Source organism: Perognathus longimembris, chromosome 4 (assembly GCF_023159225.1).
Source record: "Perognathus longimembris pacificus isolate PPM17 chromosome 4, ASM2315922v1, whole genome shotgun sequence".
NCBI classification, from domain to species: Eukaryota; Metazoa; Chordata; class Mammalia; order Rodentia; family Heteromyidae; genus Perognathus; species Perognathus longimembris.
The window spans coordinates 36,128,512-36,148,442 of record NC_063164.1 but is presented as its reverse complement, the minus strand read 5'-3'; the positions used below and the strand labels follow the sequence as shown (position 1 = coordinate 36,148,442).

At 34.9% G+C, this 19,931-nt stretch overlaps 1 protein-coding gene across 1 annotated transcript in view; it reads right to left on the bottom strand.

The window, feature by feature from the left end:
- Nucleotides 1–686: 686 nt before the first annotated feature.
- The window catches only part of Tmeff2 (transmembrane protein with EGF like and two follistatin like domains 2), a 261,639-nt gene continuing 242,394 nt past the window's right edge, over nt 687–19,931 (bottom strand). The window contains exons 8-10 of the mRNA XM_048345058.1: nt 6,367–6,490; nt 4,871–5,029; nt 687–1,429 (exon numbers count right to left, since the gene is read on the bottom strand). Coding sequence (XP_048201015.1) covers nt 1,333–1,429; nt 4,871–5,029; nt 6,367–6,490 — 380 coding nt within the window. The 3' untranslated portion in view covers nt 687–1,332. The remainder of the gene's footprint in view (nt 1,430–4,870; nt 5,030–6,366; nt 6,491–19,931) is intronic.

Here is a 19,931-nt window from a genome sequence, read left to right as displayed (position 1 = left end):
AAAAAAAAATATACCAGCATCAGCTTTCCTTTAAGGTCCTTTAGATTGTAGAGGATTTTCTTTCTTATGCCATCATATAAATGTACCCCAAAACATAGTTTTCTATTTTCACGAGTATAACCATTGTCTGAGTTCCATTTTAGATAATGATGCCTTATTAGCCATAAAGCAATTCATAGGATATTTGTTCTAATGTCATTTATATATATAATATATATGCATATAAATTATAAATATAGCAAAGTTCTCCCAAGAAGTTGTAACTGCTTTTTTATCTTTGGCCAGTCCTGGGGCTTGGACTCAAGGCTTGAGCACTGTCCATGGCTTCTTTTTGCTCAAGGCTAGCACTCCACCACTTGAGCCACAGCCCCACTTCTTGCTTTTTCTGTTTATGTGGTGCTGAGAAATTGAACCATGGGGCTTTGGGCATGCTAAGCCAGCACTCTACCACTAAGCCACATTCCCAGCCCACGAAGTTGTAATTTTTGTATTTTTCATTTAATGATGTTATTAAAATGTCCATATGGCTGTTAATTCTTCTCCTCTAAATAGAACACATTTTGCCACAGTGGGCATAGTTAATATGTAACATATTCAGGACCCTTTGGTCCTGAATACACTTAACAGATATTCTAAGCTTAGAATCTTCCCCAATAAAAACCAACATTTCCCTTCCCTGTCCTTTATGAGTTATAAAACATTTTCCCTCCCTTTCACCTTTGATTTAATTTATATGTCAGAGATCTTTCTGCTCTGGGAATGAAAATGGAAGACCAGGGAAGAAAGTAGATGAAATAGAGATGATTCAGAGATCTGAAATATTTTATTCCCACTCAATATAAAGCAAATTATTTTTTCTCTTTTCCAATAACCATCATTTCCCTTGATCTTAGAATCACTCAAAACCTAGCCACTGAGTTTTATACAAACTAATGTGCCATCTGAAGATGTGCGGAAAGATGAAATACTGGAACCTATACAGATTTTACTTGCTGAGTTATATTTACAGTTATGAAATACTGCAAATTTGAGAATGCCATTTTTTCTCATCACTGAGTATTTATTATATATAACAAATACATGATAAAGAAAAAACTATATTGTGTGATATAAATAGTTTATTTACATTACAGAAAAACATCAAGACAATGTATACTATTTCAAATATATCCATACATAATCAAATATAGCTGTAGTACATGTTTTCATTGGTGTAGATTACCACAAATGCAAGGCAACATGTGTAGATCTTTTGTCTTATTCTTTTGTCTATAATACTGTATTGTGTAGTCCAAGCTGTTAGTTGTCCAGTCACTGTGAAACATGCTCCCTTTAAATTAACCTCGTGGACGCTCTGGTTGTGTTGTCTGAACTGTAGTGCCCTGTATTTTGCTTCTGTCTGTGAATTCTGTTGCTTCTGGGGCATTTCCTAGAAGGTTGGAAAGTTCAGAAATCTTAGTCCAATGTGATTACTTAAAGTTTGGTCCTATAATCACAGAGTGGAGCTGTGGATTAGGCAAATTATTTACATACGTCAGAAGAAAGACTTAAGACTAGTAGAATCTGGGATTACTTTGTAAAAGTTAGTTTTGGCTTCTCCTTGAAGTTGTCTTTGGGCTTCTGTTGAGAACCGAAGAAAACAAGTGGAAGTTGAATAGGAATACATTTACCTCATTCCCAACTGCTCATTCATTAAGGCACAATGAATAAATTCCTCAGTACAATGCAGTTGAGCAAGCCTGAGCTCATCTTATCTCACATTAAAGGTCTTCAACAATTTTATATTGCAAATGTCTTAAGGATGAATGTTATATTGACATTTCAATGCTACAAGTTAAATTCTACCACACAAGACGACGAGCCAACACTTATTATCTGATATGTACTTGAAAAAATACTGCTTGGTTTGGCCTAATATCTTTTTTTTGTACATCAATACTATAAAGTAGAAATAAATTGATTGCATTTATGTAGCTTTTATAAAAAGCTAATATGCAGGTAAAGTATCAGAAAATCTCTTATCTTTTATTTCTTTAGTGCAATAAAAGATAGCTCTGATCATGCAAACAAGAGAAATATAAAGTTCATATAAAATCCTATTTCAGCAAGCTATGGGATATTGGAAAATATTTATGAATATACATATACATACACAAGGATTATATTTGCATTTGTGTATGTGTGTGGTTAGTTTTTTTTCCTTTTAGGTGTATCTGGAGCAGGATATTGCATTTCCAGCAAGAGAGAGCTAAAGGTAAAAACTGAAGGTTTAATTTCTCAACAGGGCAGCTCTTTTCCATTTTGGAACATGTCTCCAGAATTGTATATTTTTCTGGCACAGTTGTTAAAGAAGAGGCAGCTGTTTGGCGAAAATATACAAAAAAGGAGGAATGAATTAGGAACAAAGGAAAGAAAAGAAGAGAAAGAGAAAAGAGGACAAACTAAGTTAAAAAAATTTTAATGAAGAAAATGAAGCAATCTCTACAAAAGTGCCTTGATATTTTGGAATAGGTCTTAACATGTCTCCAGGTAAATAGGTTTGCCAGGTATACTGGGATAGCCTAGGTGCAAAGTCTGGTTTCTAAATACACTGTCTTTGAAGAAAGAAAATGAATACGCCATGGGAATCAGTGTGAGTTATTGACTACTATAATTCCCGGGAAGGCTATGGGATGATTGCTATTGGAAAGACAGACTTAAAAATACATTACCAAAATGGTAATTTACTTTTTTTTTTCTCAAGGCTAGCACTCTGCCAACCTGAGCCACAGCACCACTTCTGGCCTTTTCTACATATGTGGTGCTGAGGAATTGAACCTAGGGTTTCATGTATATGAGCCAAGCACTCTTGCCACTAAGCCATATTCCCAGCCGGGTAATTTACTTTTCATACCATTTCTCTTTCTTAAAAGTAAAGACAACGTAGACTTCCTTCAGATTTAACATAGAAGACAAAAAAAAAAGGCCATATGCCCTGAAAATAAAACTTACTCTAACTTAGAGCTCAGTTTTGGTAATCTTGAGCACAGGAGTACACAGAATGCTGATCATTTTACAGGCAATATGAGCAGTGGTAAAATGTACAAGCTCTGACACTGGGCTACCTGATGCCACTTTTACCCTTATTGTTTAGTTATGCAAACTTAATACTTTGATGACCTCTCATAGTTCAAGGCTTTGACCTTGAAAATGAGGATATTTGCACATTCTTTGTAATGTTATCAAATCTCTCTCTGTATGTTTGTGTGTGCCTGTTCACACACATATATGAACATATAAATATATGACACCCATACCATATACAAAATTACTGGTGAAGGAAAATTGCATTTCATTTATATTTATATGTATGGGAGTGAAACTGATTAAGAGCAGAATTGCAACTATCTGCTGAAGTATTTGAAATTTCGGTCTTTTTCAATATGTAAAGAGTAAATTGTTATGACATTATACCACTAACTATGAGTTTTTCAGAGGTTGCCTAGATTGTAGAAAATTATGAACCTTAGAATAGTATGGTGTAGTTTCCTGTGTTTTAGTATCTTTTCTATCTTTTTATACTTAATATTTTGGGCTTCTTGAGTTATCTTTTTGTTTCCCAGAGTCTATTTTAATATAATCCATTGACTCACTTGGCATCTAAACGTGAGAGTCGAGTTGATGAACTCGACTTGGCTTAGAGCAGCACAAAGCTCCAGTCAATGATCTTCCCTTAAGCTTTTAGGCCAGGCAAAGATTTATGAACCATATTCTGTCTGCTTCAAGAGCAAACTCCACACTTGTCCTAAAGAAGGTAGTACAATACAGGATACTGAGATGTATTATAGCCTTTATTTTCTAAAGATATAGTACTTTTATTTTCTTGCTTTTTGAAAATAATTTTTTTTGTAATCATTCTGATTTACTGCAGTGGTATACAGATGAATGGCAGTCTAAATGCCTCATGGAATTGATGAAAATCTTAAAGAACTTCTTTGGAACTTTTTCAAGGAAAGTTAAATCAGGTCAGAAAAGAAATATCTTCAATAACTTCTCTGGTCACACAGGACATAAATGATGCTTTTGGTTTAGAATCTAATTCTTGGTTACCATGGGTTTGCACACTAATGAAGTTAAAGAAGTCCCTGGTCTCAATCCTGAAATCCAAGCCAAGTCAGACATCATTAATCAGTCAGGGTGTGCATTCCCATTGAAACAAGGTGATTCTCTCTCAATCTGGTTCTCTAGGAAACAATTACCTTTCAATTGGACTTGGAGTTTCAAAAAAAGTTTTTTGTTGTGATAACTGCTGCATGTTTCTCCCTCTATCAAAGGCTTCATTTCCTGTAACATAATCTTTCTCATTATATCTGTTCAAATTTTGTGGTTAGAATTTTTTTCAGATAAAAAGTATTTGTTGTTTATACCGAGTTTTGTTAAAATTGAGACTTATTTAGAATAAGAAGTGTTATAAATAAAAGCCATAATTTAGTACTTTAGAGACCTTATACAAAAGCTGCTCTGATCTCTTTTGACATATTGTCCTAGATTACAATATACTGATCATCTAAATAGGTTATTAAAAGTCTGAATAAGGGCTAACCTTTTTCTAACTAAAAGATAAAAGCTTATTTAAAAACAGTTGGCTTTATATGTTAGAGAAAACAGACCTTTGATTAGAAAATCAATAATCCTCATCAAGAATAAGGACAAGCACAGTCCAACATGAAAACCCATACCTTTTCAGTTTGGCTATCCAAATAGTCTTAAAATGAGAAGATGAGACTCGTGGAGAATGAGTGTCTATAGAGTCCATGAGGGCATTCACAATCAGAGGAACCTGACTTAGAAAGGAGCGTCAGCACAGCTCCTTATGAGGATGGTTACTGACCTTGTGATGCAGAGGACCACCACGCAGATGACAGCAATCTGAATTGTTCCAATCACAGCTGCGATTAAGACATACTGAAACCGTACAGGACCAGGAACAACATACAGAACACTGTAGTCCTTTTTTTCACAGTGTTGTCCAGTATAACCAGCATCACACCTGGAAGAAATGATAGTGTCCAGTTACCTGCAGCTGCTGAACTCTTCTTTGAAGAAAAGAACTCTATTGAAAAAAAAAGTTTGTTTCTCATGACAAAGTATGAAACATCCTTCATCTTATTGTTTGTAAAATGTTGAAAAATATTAGGACCAGAGATTCAGCAAAGATCATTTCTTTAATTTACTGGTTAAAGCCATCTGCTGATGTTGGAGAGTTACATTTTTAACCAACTGAGATAGGCACTGAGAATGAATGATCTAGCTTCCTCACCCAAATTCTCTAAAAAGCATAAGTAGAAAATATGCATATTAAAATTAGCACTTGTCAATATAATGAGAAAATAATTCATTACACATTTGTGAAAAGGTCGACTTGACATTGTTTTGCAAATGTTATTTTAGTACTTGATTTTGAGATTTTTATAACTACATCCTAAGGTCATTTTGGTATCAGGAAGGTTGAATGTCTGAGTTCAGGAGATGGCAGGCTATAGGCAAAAGTAAGACAGTTGTTGGTTGGTGAAGGAGGGAGAACGAATGGGAAAATAGGAGAGGAATAGGGAGGGAGGATAAGAATGGTGGGAGAAACAAAGAGAGAGAGAGCGAGAGAGAGAGCTCTTCTGTTGTATATCTATATATTAAGGCCTTTAAAAATTATACACCCTTTGTGTATTAATTTAAATGTAAATACATTGGTTGTTTTTTATTTTGACCATGTCATCTTGGAAATAATAGCTGTATATCCTAGATATGAATACTCGGCAGATATTTATAAACTAAATCCAGACAAGTAATTCTTTTGTGTCTCTACTTAGCTTAAAACTGGAGATGTGACTAATCATCTTACTATACCAAGCTCTGTGGATAGCAAATGCATAGAAGACAGTGAGTGCCTGGCAAAACTTAGTTTTATGGGATTTGTTAGAGGATCTGCAGGACTTTGGAAATGATGAGAACTCTGAAGTAATTTAAGAAATATTTAGTGAGAAATGCCAAGTACTGTTTTATGTTCAGAGAAAAGTGTAGAGAGTAATAAAGAGTAGCATGTATACAAAGCAAAGCACAATTTTTAATTTTGGAACACGATGTGTGACAAAGTACTTGTGTATCTAAGACATGCACATCTAGCTCTCTCTCTCTCTCTCTCTCTCTGTGTATGTGTGTGTGTGTGTGTGTGTGTGTGTGTGTGTGTGTATAAAGAATCAGAGAAGTTTTGTTGCTGGTCCCGATTTGAACATCTAAAATAGCAAAGGCCATCTAATCCTCCATAAACATTTAATATTTGAGTTGTATACTTTTACTTTATGAAGTATAAATGTTTAAGAATGGAAACATTACCTGCAAGATGGCTCCTGCATATTGATGGAATGTTCACACTTTCCGTGCATACAGAAGCCATTGTAGTGTTCTGGACAAGGTATGTGGTGTTCTCTGGCACTTTCTTCTAATTTGTTAGCATTCTCTGTGAATACAGATAAAAGCAAGTACCCCCTGTAAACACTTTCTTAGTCCAGTAAGATCAGCCAGCACATTAAGAGGCAGAGCAGCAGTAGGCAACGCTCTTTAAAATGGCAAGAATTAAAAGGCCAAGGCTTTAAGAAGCAAGAGAAGAATCAAAAAACGTCTTTACAATTGTGTTTAAAGATGAAACTGCAAAATTATCTAGTGCTTTTCATGCTTTTATGTAATTTCTTCCATCCTTAACAGCCAGTGATGGTTCTGTGACGTGTGAAACAGAATTTTCCATGTGTAGAGACACTACATTGATCACAAAAATAATCCAAGCAGAAATACTCTTTTTTAAAAAAAAGTAATTTCAAAGCTCAGCATAATGTCCCTAAGAGTAAATTACTGTAATATCTTGATACTTTCTTAATATGAGAGCTTAAAAGTTAAAATTTGGCCACATTCAATTGTTAAAACAGACCTTTTCCAAACAAAATGCAAATACCAAATTAATATATTCTTTTAGGCTTTTAAATTATATTATGACCTTTTTTTTTTTACCAACATCCACATATTTTTTTCCTGAAAGAAACATCAAATTTTATTTGTCCAAAATAAATAGAACCAAATGACATAGATTTAAACCATGTATAATATATTAATTTTACTCATATGTATATGAGAAAATAATTTCAATGCTTCTGTTAATTTTCAACATTTCAAATTCCTTTCAAAGTAACTACAACTCTTTTCAGCTGTTTTGGCATATTCCTTCAGCATACTTTATCCCTTTTATAAAAACTTGCTACCTATCTATCACATATACACAAAAAAAATTGTTGCCTGTGATGGTTTGGGAACTTTTCCATCTATTATCTCTTAATTAATATTCTATTTGCTGGTATATAACTACTGAAATTAGCAAAAAGTATTGTTTGAAGCAACAAACATACATCAAACAACGTTATTAAGCACAAACTAAAGCTAGAGAAATTTATTCAATACATTTTTATTGTCAAAATGAAGCTACTAAAAGTGCAAATGTTATTTCAGAATTGTATACATATTTACATGGTGCATACAGAATGCTCGAAGTACATATTAATGCATACTGTGCAGTCTGTAGTAATACTACTTTGTAAAATTTTAAGCTTAAAATAAAGAAAATACTGTAATTGAAAATGAGCCCTTTCCTCATTTCATTTTATCATGTTTTTAAAAGACATTTAAATATTTTTCTGACATTTGTCTGTTTTCTTCACATTTGTAATGATATCTTTAAGTGTTCTTTCAATTCTTTTTTTTTTTTTTTTTTTTTTTTTTTTTTGTCATGCCGCTTGAACTCTGGGCCTGGTCTTTGTCCCTGAGCTCTTCAGCTCAAAGCTAGAGTTCTACCACTTTTGCCACAGCACCACTTCCAGTTTTCTGGTGGTTAATTGGATATAAGAATCTCAAGGCCTTTCCTTCCAGGCTGGATTTGAACCATGATTCTCAGATCTCAGCCTCCTGAGTTAAGATTACAGGCATGAACCACCAGTATTCAACTTTCAATTCTGTATATGTTCACTTTATCATCTCTTTATCATATCATCTCTTCTATAATATGAAGTATATTTTTGAATACTTCTACCCCAAGAAACGGGAAAGAACAACTTTTTTGATGTCAGTCTAATAATATTCAACGTGAAAACACTGCAACACTACAGAAGCTAGTCAGCAGTGATGGGAGTTTGCAGAATAATTACTACTTTTATGAAATGTATTACTTGCTAGTACTTCCATTTAGGGGTACAGTTCTTTGTTATCATAATATATCCAAATAATTTTCATTAACAATAATGCACAATGAGCATATTCATTGGGAGAAAAAGCATGCCACTGGCATTAGTACATCACACAAATGTATGATTTATGTTAAGGCAGAACTGTAAAACATCTTCCATACATTTTAGAATGTAGAAGCCATCTGCAAGCCATTAATGTCTGAAGTAAATTGATAAATATGTTTAGTGCTTTCTTGCATATGTATATTTATGTATATTGCTATGATGACTAATCTTTCAAGTTACATAGCCAAATTGAAATGGGATTTACCAGAATATGATAAAGATCTTGTAGATGAAATTTCTTCATTTAGTTGTCCTGTATATGCTTCTCTTTTGCTGTGATAGTGATACTATGTTTGCATAAAATATTTTTACACTAATAATTAAAGTTAATGAACTGCTTCCAGTTCATTAGAATTCTTTTTAGTTTCTCCATACTCTCTTAAGTTATTTTTGAATTTTGTCCATGTTTGTTTGGTTGCAAATTGTAGCTATGACAAGTAGATTAGTGTTGGGTGAAATTTTCAACATGGAACATCTGACCAAAATGGAAGCAGAGCAACCATAACTATTACATGAACCTTGTAATATTTTATAGTAACAGAGAAGATGAAGTTCACTCTGTATTATGATCAGGGGACAAGAAGGTAGTGTGGTCAAACTTACCCCTGCTATTTAAAGCAAATTTTAGCATGGGTATTTGTCAGTTCTACTGCTGATAGGACAAATCACTACTGATTTTTCTCTCTTATTTCTGTGTCTTTTTCTTATATAAACAATTCAACATATCTATTTAGTTTTAGTAACCTTTGACTGCTTCTACGTTCCTGCATACAGGGAAATTTTCTGAGACTTTCCTGTAATTCTGTTATACACTATCTTTTCCAGTCTAGTACTTTCAGACACATCTTATTAAAGGCCTATTTTTCTTTCTGTCAGCTGCACAAGAATATCAAGGTTTCCTTTAATAAAAAAATCCATTAAAACCCATAATAACAGCTTGTTTCTATATCCACAATTATGAACTGAAGTCTAAGGGCAAAATAAGAGCTTGTTCATATGAGGTGATTGCCTTAGTGTGTTAAGAGCTGGATATGTTCACAAAGTTTATTATCCAACAGTAATGATCATGTGGGTGGGGAATAGTTTGCATCATAAAATGTGCTAATTAGTTTATACCATTACTTATGAGCTTGGGGTGCTCTGCTGTGCTGCTCATAGGATTCCATCAAATAAGGAAGTTGAGAGATTGAAAAGAAATGAGGAGAAGAAATGATCCCTGGGCAAGAAAATGAAGAGTCATCAATATATGTCAACAAATTTATAGTCAATCCAACCAAGTAAACCAGTGATTGAAAACCTGAATATACAACCACTTCTAGTAATGCAATAGAAAGACTTTAGAAATGAGATTTAAGTGTATTAAGGAGAGCAGAAACATAGAAATCTAATATCCCACACAAATATATGTCTGAACCATGGTGAGTATCAGTGATTCTGAAGCATATGCATACTTGGTATTAAAACAATGGCACACTTAATGTTTTAAAATTATATAAAAATGAGCCTGTGAAATTCTACATGTGTCCTCTAGCAGCTGATGACTTAGACATTGATTTCTCTGTCATACATTTAAAAAAGAGGTTCAAGGGTTGTGTTCTTTCTTCTAAGAGAGATAGTGGTGATGGTAGAAACTCCTTATGTCTCTGTTTAGAATCCTCAACCAGTTTCCTGTTTAAATGTTTACAAATGTTTCATTCTGAAGGACACTTTGACCCTTTTACAAGACAATTTCTGGTATAACTTGAGTTATTTATAGCAGGGCTAATAGGGCCACGTGCCCATTGCTAGTCAAGAGCTGCTGAAGTGGGCTGCACTAAAGCACAGCTACATATATTGTTTCTGCCCTGGTGCTTGTGAGAAAGAGATAGTGAAAGCCAATGAGACAGAAAAAATGGCAAATGGCAAAGCTTTACCATATTGCAAGTTGATTATAAGTGGGTAGGAAGAGAACAAAAACAAACTTAGCAGTTTGCACTTAAATCCATACAGTTCAGAGCGCTCTGTGTGTGTGTGTGTGTGTGTGTGTGTGTGTGTGTGTGTGTGCATGTGTATTTACCAATATTCCTGTCATTTTCTTCCCTTCTGAAACTGGAAATCAAAACGAATCTATTAAAGCAACACATTATGGATTAAGACAGAAACATGAATGTTTCTAAAGAAAGAATGCTTCTCTTTGGAAAAGGGTTAGGGCCTGACCAAAAAGTTTTGGAAGTTAAGTCCTGTCATCTATTCAAGTGCTCTCCAGGGTTGTATGCCCTGAAAAGAAAACAGAACTAGCAAACTTCCTAGTTAGAAACAGATGTGCCAGCTATTAGTGTCTGATGCTATTAATACATTCACAGTCAACTGATTTCTCTTGTTCTGAACCTCTACTCTCCTATTATAAAATAATTTCACTTCTGTGTAGCCTCTAAATAGGGACTAGCTTTGACAGTATAACTTGAAAATATTATCAATTTAAGAGTTGAATATTTCACTTAAATTTTTGAGCACCTTCAAGGAGCATGTCAGTGTTCTTCATGATTTGGGTGTTTTATAAAATAAATATGAAAAAAATGTTGAAGATCTTTAAAGAGCTGAAAGACCAGTCTCTCCTCACTGTGTACCTTGGAAGGCCTCTTCAGGCTGGTCAGATGATATTTTCTAATGCTACCCTACAGAGATTTACTTAGGTCATTATTTCAAAGAAATTCATATCTAAAGGAATTGGATTCCGTATAAAGATTTCAGGAGAATTTGGAAAGATCCCTAGGAAGTGGCGTAATGAAGGATTAAGGGGATACTTTAGGAAAGCAGATTGCTACTGCTAACTTTATTTCATTTTATTTTTTTGCCAGTCCTGGGCCTTGGACTCAGGGCCTGAGCACTGTCCCTGTTTTCTTTTTGCTCAAGGCTAGCACTCTGCCACTTGAGCCACAGCGCCACTTCTGGCAATTTTCTATATATGTGGTGCTGGGGAATCGAACCCAGGGCCTCATGTATACAAGGCAAGCACTCTTGCCACTACGCCATATCCCCAGCCCTTACTGCTAACTGTAAAGTACTAAAACTTTTTAGTGGGCAAATGCTCATCACTGTGTGGTGATGTGGCAGGTCTCTGGTGGTACTGAAAAAATGCTAAGTAACTATGTCTCAGAGATAAGTGTCTGTTACTGAATGGTAGGTCAGAGTATTTTAGATATCTTGGTCCTTTGGACTTTAAAAGCAATATTTATTTACATTGTTTGTCTTTATTTATCATACATTACTAATAAGTATTTACTAAACTTATTGAAAAACATTATATATGATAGCCTAGGGAAAAGATACTGATTACATATGAAATTATTTTGCCTTCATTATGGGGATTTTTTTTTTTTTTTTTTTTTTTTTTGCCAGTCCTGGGCCTTGGACTCAGGAGCTGAGCACTGTCCCTGGCTTCCTTTTGCTCAAGGCTAGCACTCTGCCACTTGAGCCACAGCGCCACTTCTGGCCATTTTCTGTATATGTGGTGCTGGGGAATCGAACCCAGGGCTTCATGTATACGAGGCGAGCACTCTTGCCACTAGGCCATATCCCCAGCCCAATTTTTTTTTAAACTGTAAAAAAATCTCAAAATACTTTTTTAAATTCTGGCATAAGATAATCTTTATATGTACGGCCTTCCTTTTGGGGAGTAATATATTTTGTGGATCTAAGTTCAATTTCTGATATCATCTTTTGATATCATTTGTTATCTTGACAAACACATGCATGTGATAACTACAGTTTGGTTTATTATCTTTCACCTATCTTGTCCTGCGCGTACACAAAATATGTCATATGTTTCAAGAAAGCCAGAATTTTCAATGTGGAATATATTTACATGACGTTGCCATTTTTTCGTATTTACTATGGGAACCCAGAAACTCTTATGCTTGTTCTGATTGATTGTTACCTTTTTCCTCATTATTGCTATATTTCTAAAGAAATTCGAAAATACTTTTGTTTAACCAAGTAGGAAAGGAAAAAATACCTTACTCCCTATTACATGTACCTTATACCTAGGACGGAAGTGAATTATAAATTTGAAGTAAAGTTATGATTGTCCTTGTTGCTGATAGGAGTTGGTTTGTGTGTAAAGAGACAATTTGTCTGATTTCTTGTCCTTATCAGTCATGAACATACAAGGTTGCAATAAAAATCTCCTAACTAGCTTGACTTGTAGCTGAAGTCTTTCAAAGATCAGAAAAGCATTCCTTCCTATTGAACTGGTTCTGAATGTAATGCAGTATGAGTTCCTGTAAACTAACAAATTCCACAGTAGCCTCAGTTGTGGTCATAACTTTTTAAAGGCACAGAAGAGCAAATGAGAAGTCTCTCTCTTTCTATGCCTTTTAAAGGAAGAATGCTAGCTAACAGCAATAGCACATGGGACCCAGAGGCATCTAAAGACATGTTTAACTCCTGATATTTGTTTTTTGGAAGAGCATCAATCTAGTCATAACAGTCCCAGTCATTTAATCTTTATTAATGATTTAGGAAAATAACTTCAAAATAGAGGCCAACTTCTTCAAATGCTATGAATTCAACAATCCTTTTGCATGCCAGACTATTCTGTTTCTTTCAGAAGCATAATTCAAACTAAAAAGATCTTAGCATTTTCTAATTAGACAGTAGTATGGATCAGAAACAGTACAGATAGGAATGTAGAGAAATTCCATTTCCTACCACTAACCAGGTGCCAATATGTAATGTGAAAAGTGACTATCCATTATCACTGCTTATAAATGTACTTACTGGATGTAAAATTAAAGTGGAAGTGAACCAATTCTTACGTTATTGTGTTCTCGACAATGTTTTCAGTAACTGCTTGATTTTAAACTGGAAAAAGCACCAGAATGTGCAAGAGCACATAGTAATTGGAGTTGTAGAGAGACTTAAATGCAACAATACTGGATGCTTATTAAAAGGGAGTTTTATAACCTTAGTTTCTATTGGTAATGTATTTACTTAGATTAACACAGAAATTTGAAATTTGTGGGGAAAATTTTAATGTAATAGTCTGTCCTATGACACTTAATATAATCACTATAATTTAAGGATTTGATATAACAAGAAATACAAAGTTTTAATTATAAAACTTGACCTCTGAGTGAAAAGTTATATGTCTGTCTGTCTGTCTGTCTGTCTGTGTGGACATACACACATGCCTGGCATGCATTGGATGGTAAGTTCTCCAAAGAGTGAAGAAAGTCTGCCTCTAGGAGAAGTTTTGTTTCATCTTTAATGGTCCTTTTCAAACTGCACTATTCAGTTAAGAAGAACCTATTAACTCTCAGCAAGTGGGTAACTCTTATAGGTTTAGAGGATTTAGCTTGAAGACCTTTTAAAAATACAATATTTTATGCAACTTTAGATGCCTTTGTCAACACTTCCATTAATATCCAGCCTAGGGAAGAGTGGAAATCTATCATCATTAGCCTCCTATGAGACCAAAGCTGGTATTTTCTTGAGCTTATTGGAGGCAATTTTCCACAGCTCTCTCTACTATATCTTTGCTGAGTCATCTCTTCTCATTTTCAAGCTACCCTCAGAAGACAAAGCTATAAATTTTAGAGAGAGAGAAAATTATAGGAAGCCACTGTTTTATGCCCCTTCTTTTGTCTTAAACTAAATCTATGCATTTCTAGCCAAATTTATTTGTCTAGTGTCTAATGGAGGCATCCTTTCTCAGTGAATGCCTTTAGTGACAGTTGTAAACATGACTAAGTAATAGTAAAAAGAAGAAATGGGTTCATGGCACATCCATTTAACTATGTAAACTGAGTGAGTCAAGCTATTTACTTCTTAGGTTGTGTGTGTGTGTGGGGGGGATTGATTAACAGTCAAGATATGCCTTATCAGGTGACACATTTGTTTTCATCTATGACCTAAAGCTATGAACTCACAGAGGTATGATGTTTTGAGACTCTGACATTTTCTGGAACATCATAAAGGCAAATGTTTTAATAAAACAGAGACTGGGGAAAAAAGCCAAAACACCTCTCTCAATAATTTTTTATACTTCTTGTATAGCTACTGTGTCTGATGTTCATGTTACTTAGACTATGGTGTATCTGTTAGCTCCTAATGATTTTGATTTTTGTCTTCTAAATACAGCCAAGAAAACAGATTCTTCAGATAAGGTGGTAACAAATTTAACCTACAATTGCTCCAGAGAATCTTCACAGGAACACTTTCGTTGTATTGACATATAACCTGATAAAATATATAGTCCATCAAGGTAGATTTTAAAATTTTCCCACTTTTGTGCACATTAGGAGACTCAAGCTTTAATGTATTAATTGTGTTAGAAAATGTAGACACCTGATCAACAGGACTGAGGGCAAAGTCTGATTAAAACACAAGACAGCTTCTGGCCTCTATACCTTACTGATCATTGTCCTTTAATGATTCTTGATTTTTAAAATCTTTCCTGAATCACACTGCTGCTCTGAAAACCAATGAATTTCTGTTTCTTTATGTTTACACCAGGTTAGGCAAAAAACTATCTTGCCTTGGGCATAGTCATCAAGACTCCACACCTATCTTTTCTCAAAGGTTCTCGCCACCAATTTGCTCCTGTTTCTCCTTTATCTCCTTTCTTTCGCTATTTGCTCCTTCCTGTCAGCATTTAAACTTGTAAAAATGTCATTTGTGGGAAAATGTAAAGCTTCTCATCTAGGTCCTTTTCCTCCTGACAGATAAGTTCCTTAAAAGTGTTATCTCCTTTTGTTCACTTCTTCCCATTTATTTTTTAAAATTATATGTTTATTATCGTTCAGTAGTTGTACAAAGAATTTGCCATTCATCAAGCCAGTTATAGCCTGCAATTCCCAGCCATACTTTTAAGAGAACTTGTGATGACCAGGGACAATGGAAACATCTCTGTTGCTAAACCAGCTTGTCTCTTCTCAGACCCAATTGCCTCTACCTCTCAATAATATCAGTAATGTTTGTTACAATTGACCACTTCTGCCAGTCTGACATCCTCTTTTCCTTGGTTGCCATTATACCACTGATCTTTCTTTTCCCTTGTTTTTCTCTTTCTTCATCTATTTTGTAAGCCTCTATTTTCCAATGGGGTTCATAAATGTCAATACTTTTCTAAGGCTCATTTAGAAAGTTTTAAATATTCTCACTGAGAGAAAGAGCTCATTCTCAGCCATGACTTGCATCATCATCTTTGACTTTCACATGCTGATTAATCAGCCTAGGTCACCTTTATAGGAGTTACCACGCCCTTAGAGTTTTGTACCCTACGTATCAAGGTACTTGTGTCTGCCAGGCACTTCAAACTCATCAAAATCTCCTCCCACTTTCTTCCCACTGCTTCTTCTCGAGGCATATTTATCCACTTATTGACCCAAACTAGAAATCCAATTTCACTTCAATCGTAATTGAGTAAATTACCAAGCTCTGTGATTTCTATTTCCTAAATATCACTCTCCCAAATTTGTCTATTCCTCCACATTTCTACTGCCATTCGCTTAAATCAGATCATCGCTGCTCAACAACCCACCAATCTGACATTTAATCTTACTCTTCCCCGATCAATTTTTTGTATTACAACTAAAGTGAGCTTTTAGAAGAGAAATACATGTAAATTATAGGCTCTTAGAATCACCCACCTTCTAGATACAATTCTAAAGTTATTCCTCATTATGCCTTCACTGAATCAAATTGTTATGTTACACAGATGACCATTTGGAAATCTTTTCTCAGTTTTCATCTCATGATTTGTAATTTTTCCAACTCCTTTTATGTAAAACTTTCTACCCTCTAGCCTTTCAGTATGTTATTTGCATTGCTTGCAATGCTCCTGTTTCTCCTATTTCTGTCCCCCCAAACCTACTTATCATTAATTCTCATCATCAACACTCTTCCTGTAAGAAACTTTTATGGAGTTCTCCTGTTTCCTCTGCCTGAGCTTGCTGCTTTTCCTACCTAACACTTCTCCCAGCTTGTAGTGCTTTTCACACCAATTAGTCACTGTTGTTTGCCTCTCTGGGTGGCACAGTTCAGAAAGGCCTTTGTAAAGGTAGGTAATATATCTGATATTTAAAATCACTGTTGTGGACTACATTAGCAGAGAACAGAACACAGAGACAATGGTAAACATAATTTTATACTGAAGGACTATTTTCATAAGGTGTCTTCACTCCTATGAACAGCCAGCATGGAGAAGATGCCAGAGAAATATTCAGAAATCATATCAAAATAGATCTTCACCTGGTGTTATTAGAGCAACTGTTTGCAGAGAAAGATGGCAAATTAGAAGATGATTGAAGAGACACCAAGAGCTGTTAAGAAAAGAGAAGTGTCCACTACAGGGGAACAGTACAGATTCTGGAAATGCTTCCATGAAAGAGTGTTCTTTGTTGGGGAACAGTTCAATGGAGAAATTAACAGATCATCTGATTTGCTAAAGAATTTGCCCTCTATTGACGAGGTAACAAACAGTACAAGAAATGTATCCAATGCCTAACGTATGAAACTGTAACCTCTCTGTACATCAGTTTGATAATAAAAATTTGAAAATAAAAGAATTTGCCCTCTATTAAACATGGATAGAAGATTAAAATGGAGGATTTATGAGCACTTTTATTTGGACATTGAGGAATGTAGACTTCTGTTCTTCCAGGTATAAAAATTAGCTCTTTAAGCATGTTGTAACCAAAAATCATAGTAGAACTATGTACCACCAATTCTGAATTCATAGACTCATTCATATTCTGTGGCAGTTATTGTTGTCCAGAAGTAAGAAATACTGAACTTTTGTAAGACAATGCAAAAGGTACATAACTATAACCCTCCAAGTCACAGTTGTGGAGATGGAGGCAGAAGAACTAGGGGCTCAAAGCCAGCCCAGGCAGTTAGCAAGGCCCCATCTGAAAAATAAAATATAAACAAAATAGCTGGTGGCATGGTTCAAGTGGTAGAGAAATCATGCATGAAATTTGGAGTTCAATCCTCAGGTTTTTGTTTTTTTTTAAAGTCACACATGGTAGCTCAACCCTTTAATTTTAGCTGTTTGGAAGGTGGAAATCAAGGAACTATCATTTCAGGCCAGTCTGGGTATAAAAGCTTGAGAAACTCCATCTTTCCCAGTGATTGGCTGTGGTGATGTACCTGCCATTCCTGGTAGGGGAAGTGCTATTGCTGGAGAACAAGAGCTGTGTTATGTCTGTCACTGCCAGCTATAATGGGAAGCACAAGCAAAGGATTGTAGCCCAGACTACAGAGATCTTACCCCAAACAGAGATCTTACCCCAAAGAACAGAGATCTTACCCCAAAAATAACCAGTGAAATAAACTGCTGGAGGTATGGTTCAAGTGGTAGAGCACCTACCTAAAAGAAGGTAAGACCCCGTGTTCAAACTCCAGTACACTGGAAAAAAAATCAACAAACTAAAAACCAAAATCATATCAAAATAGAAACCAAGGTAATAAAGCAATAAAACATTTTATTTTGGTTTAATGTTCCTGAATGTAATCATTCATGTGTGCTCACACCTAAAACTATTTTATGATGACAGTTGGTGAACTCTAAACTGCAAGTACAGGTATACTCGATTGTAATTGCAACAAGGAAGGTTAGCAATCAGCTTCGTTTTCTGTAAGAGCACTCCATAAGAACTGGAGAGCTTTTATAGTATCTTTAACTAAGGAACAAAGGTATAGCTTTTTCTCAAAAGTGCTTGAGAAAAGACACCAGGTGTAATGTATAAATCTCTATGGCAACTGTTTTAAAGCTGAACTTCTGGGGGAAAATATGAAAGGAACTAAATAAAAGTTTCACAAAAGGAATGGTAAGAGAACTTCTAAAACCTAGAAATGTTTTGTATTATTTCAATGGAATAATGCCTAGAAACTGCTTAGTCTAGAAATTTTGGGCAGCCATAATTAAAAATATTACCCAATTCTAGATAATTGAGTAGAATCTTAGTATTTAGATGTCCCAGAACCCAGTCCTCTTAGGAGGTATTCTTATTACCCTCACACCAGTCACAAAAGTATCTTGGTGTGATGGCATTGATAAAAAGATTACTATTGATTGTTTGCCTCAAATACCTAAAATTTCAGAGAGGTGACATACCTATATAGACACAACCAATCCCCATTATAAGGTAAGGTACAGAAGGATGAGAATGCACTTCAACAAGTGTATATATTCAGTGTAACAGATCCAGGTACATGGGTTAATGCCTCATCTGTTATGCACTTTATTCTTCAGTGAAATGCAAAATAAAAAACATGAAGGACAAATGTGTTCCTAATTATAACCAACAAGAATATCTATACATTAATTCAAAGAGCAAGTTTGAGAAAATGTTAATAGGCTTTTATATTTCTTTTATATGATGTCATGGCCCAGAAAGGATGGTAAAAGAAGTTATTACGTAGACTGTAAATCACGTGTAAGTTGGGAGTACTTCTGTATGATGCTATCTGACCAAAGTAATGGTTACTTGGTTTATGTTTGGAAGGTACCACACTGTGATTCTCCTATTTCTGGTTCTTTCATAGCTGGGATGACAGGATATGGCACCATTACCAGTCATTGGTCAAGATGGAGTCTTGTAAAGTTAAATTTATTTTGGCCTTTGCTGGTCTCTAATTGCAGTATTTCTCAACCCATTTCTACGTAGCTAGTTTAATGGGACAAAGCAAAAGTAGAATGGATTTCTAACATATAATTTTTAATGACCTAGGAGTTTGTCAAGTTTCTGCACTATCCTCCTCGCATTTGGTCTACCATAGAGACACAACGTCAATGAACAAGTCTTTCATGACAAACATTATTTACTTTTTGATGTTAGCAAAAGCTTACATCTAGTGATTAATAAAATAATGAACAAAGAGTTTATTGCTATTATACTTGGTCAGATTAAGTCCTTCTAAAAATAGGAGGTCATGTGAAGGTGGTGACAGAAACTAAAGCTGTGCCACTTACAAACTAAGGCAAACAGGAGACACCAGAACATGGAAGAGGCAAAGAGAGATTTTCCCTTTGTGTCTTTGGTGGAGATATGGTCTTTCCTTTCTCTGAATTTTAGACTTTCAGTTCCTACAACTGTGGGGTAAATAAACTTCTATTGGATCACTTACTTTTTAGTAGTAATGGCCTTCAGTCATCATTTACCAACCACATTCTTATACTGTTAAGCATTCCATATGGAATTGAGAAAACTGAGTTGAAAGATGGGCTCTATCTGGCGTATGACCTGGAAAATCTCAATTTGTGTCTGCTTTCCTGGCATATTGATTAATAGTGTCCTGTTTCATTATCAAAAGCTTCTCAATTTGGATGAGAATCTATATGATAACCTTAATGTAAGGTTCTATTAAGGCTTTTCTGCTCCATTACATTAACAACAAAATTTATGTTTTGAAGCTGTTAATGTCTCACATAATTGTAATAACTGCAGAAGAAAAAAACTTTTTTTTGTAAAGGAGGAAAACCATTTTGGAAGGCATTTTTTCTTGTTGAATTTATTCATTCATATTATAAACAGTCATTTTACATTGTGCACTTTGTCATAGAACAATGGCACATTGCATTAA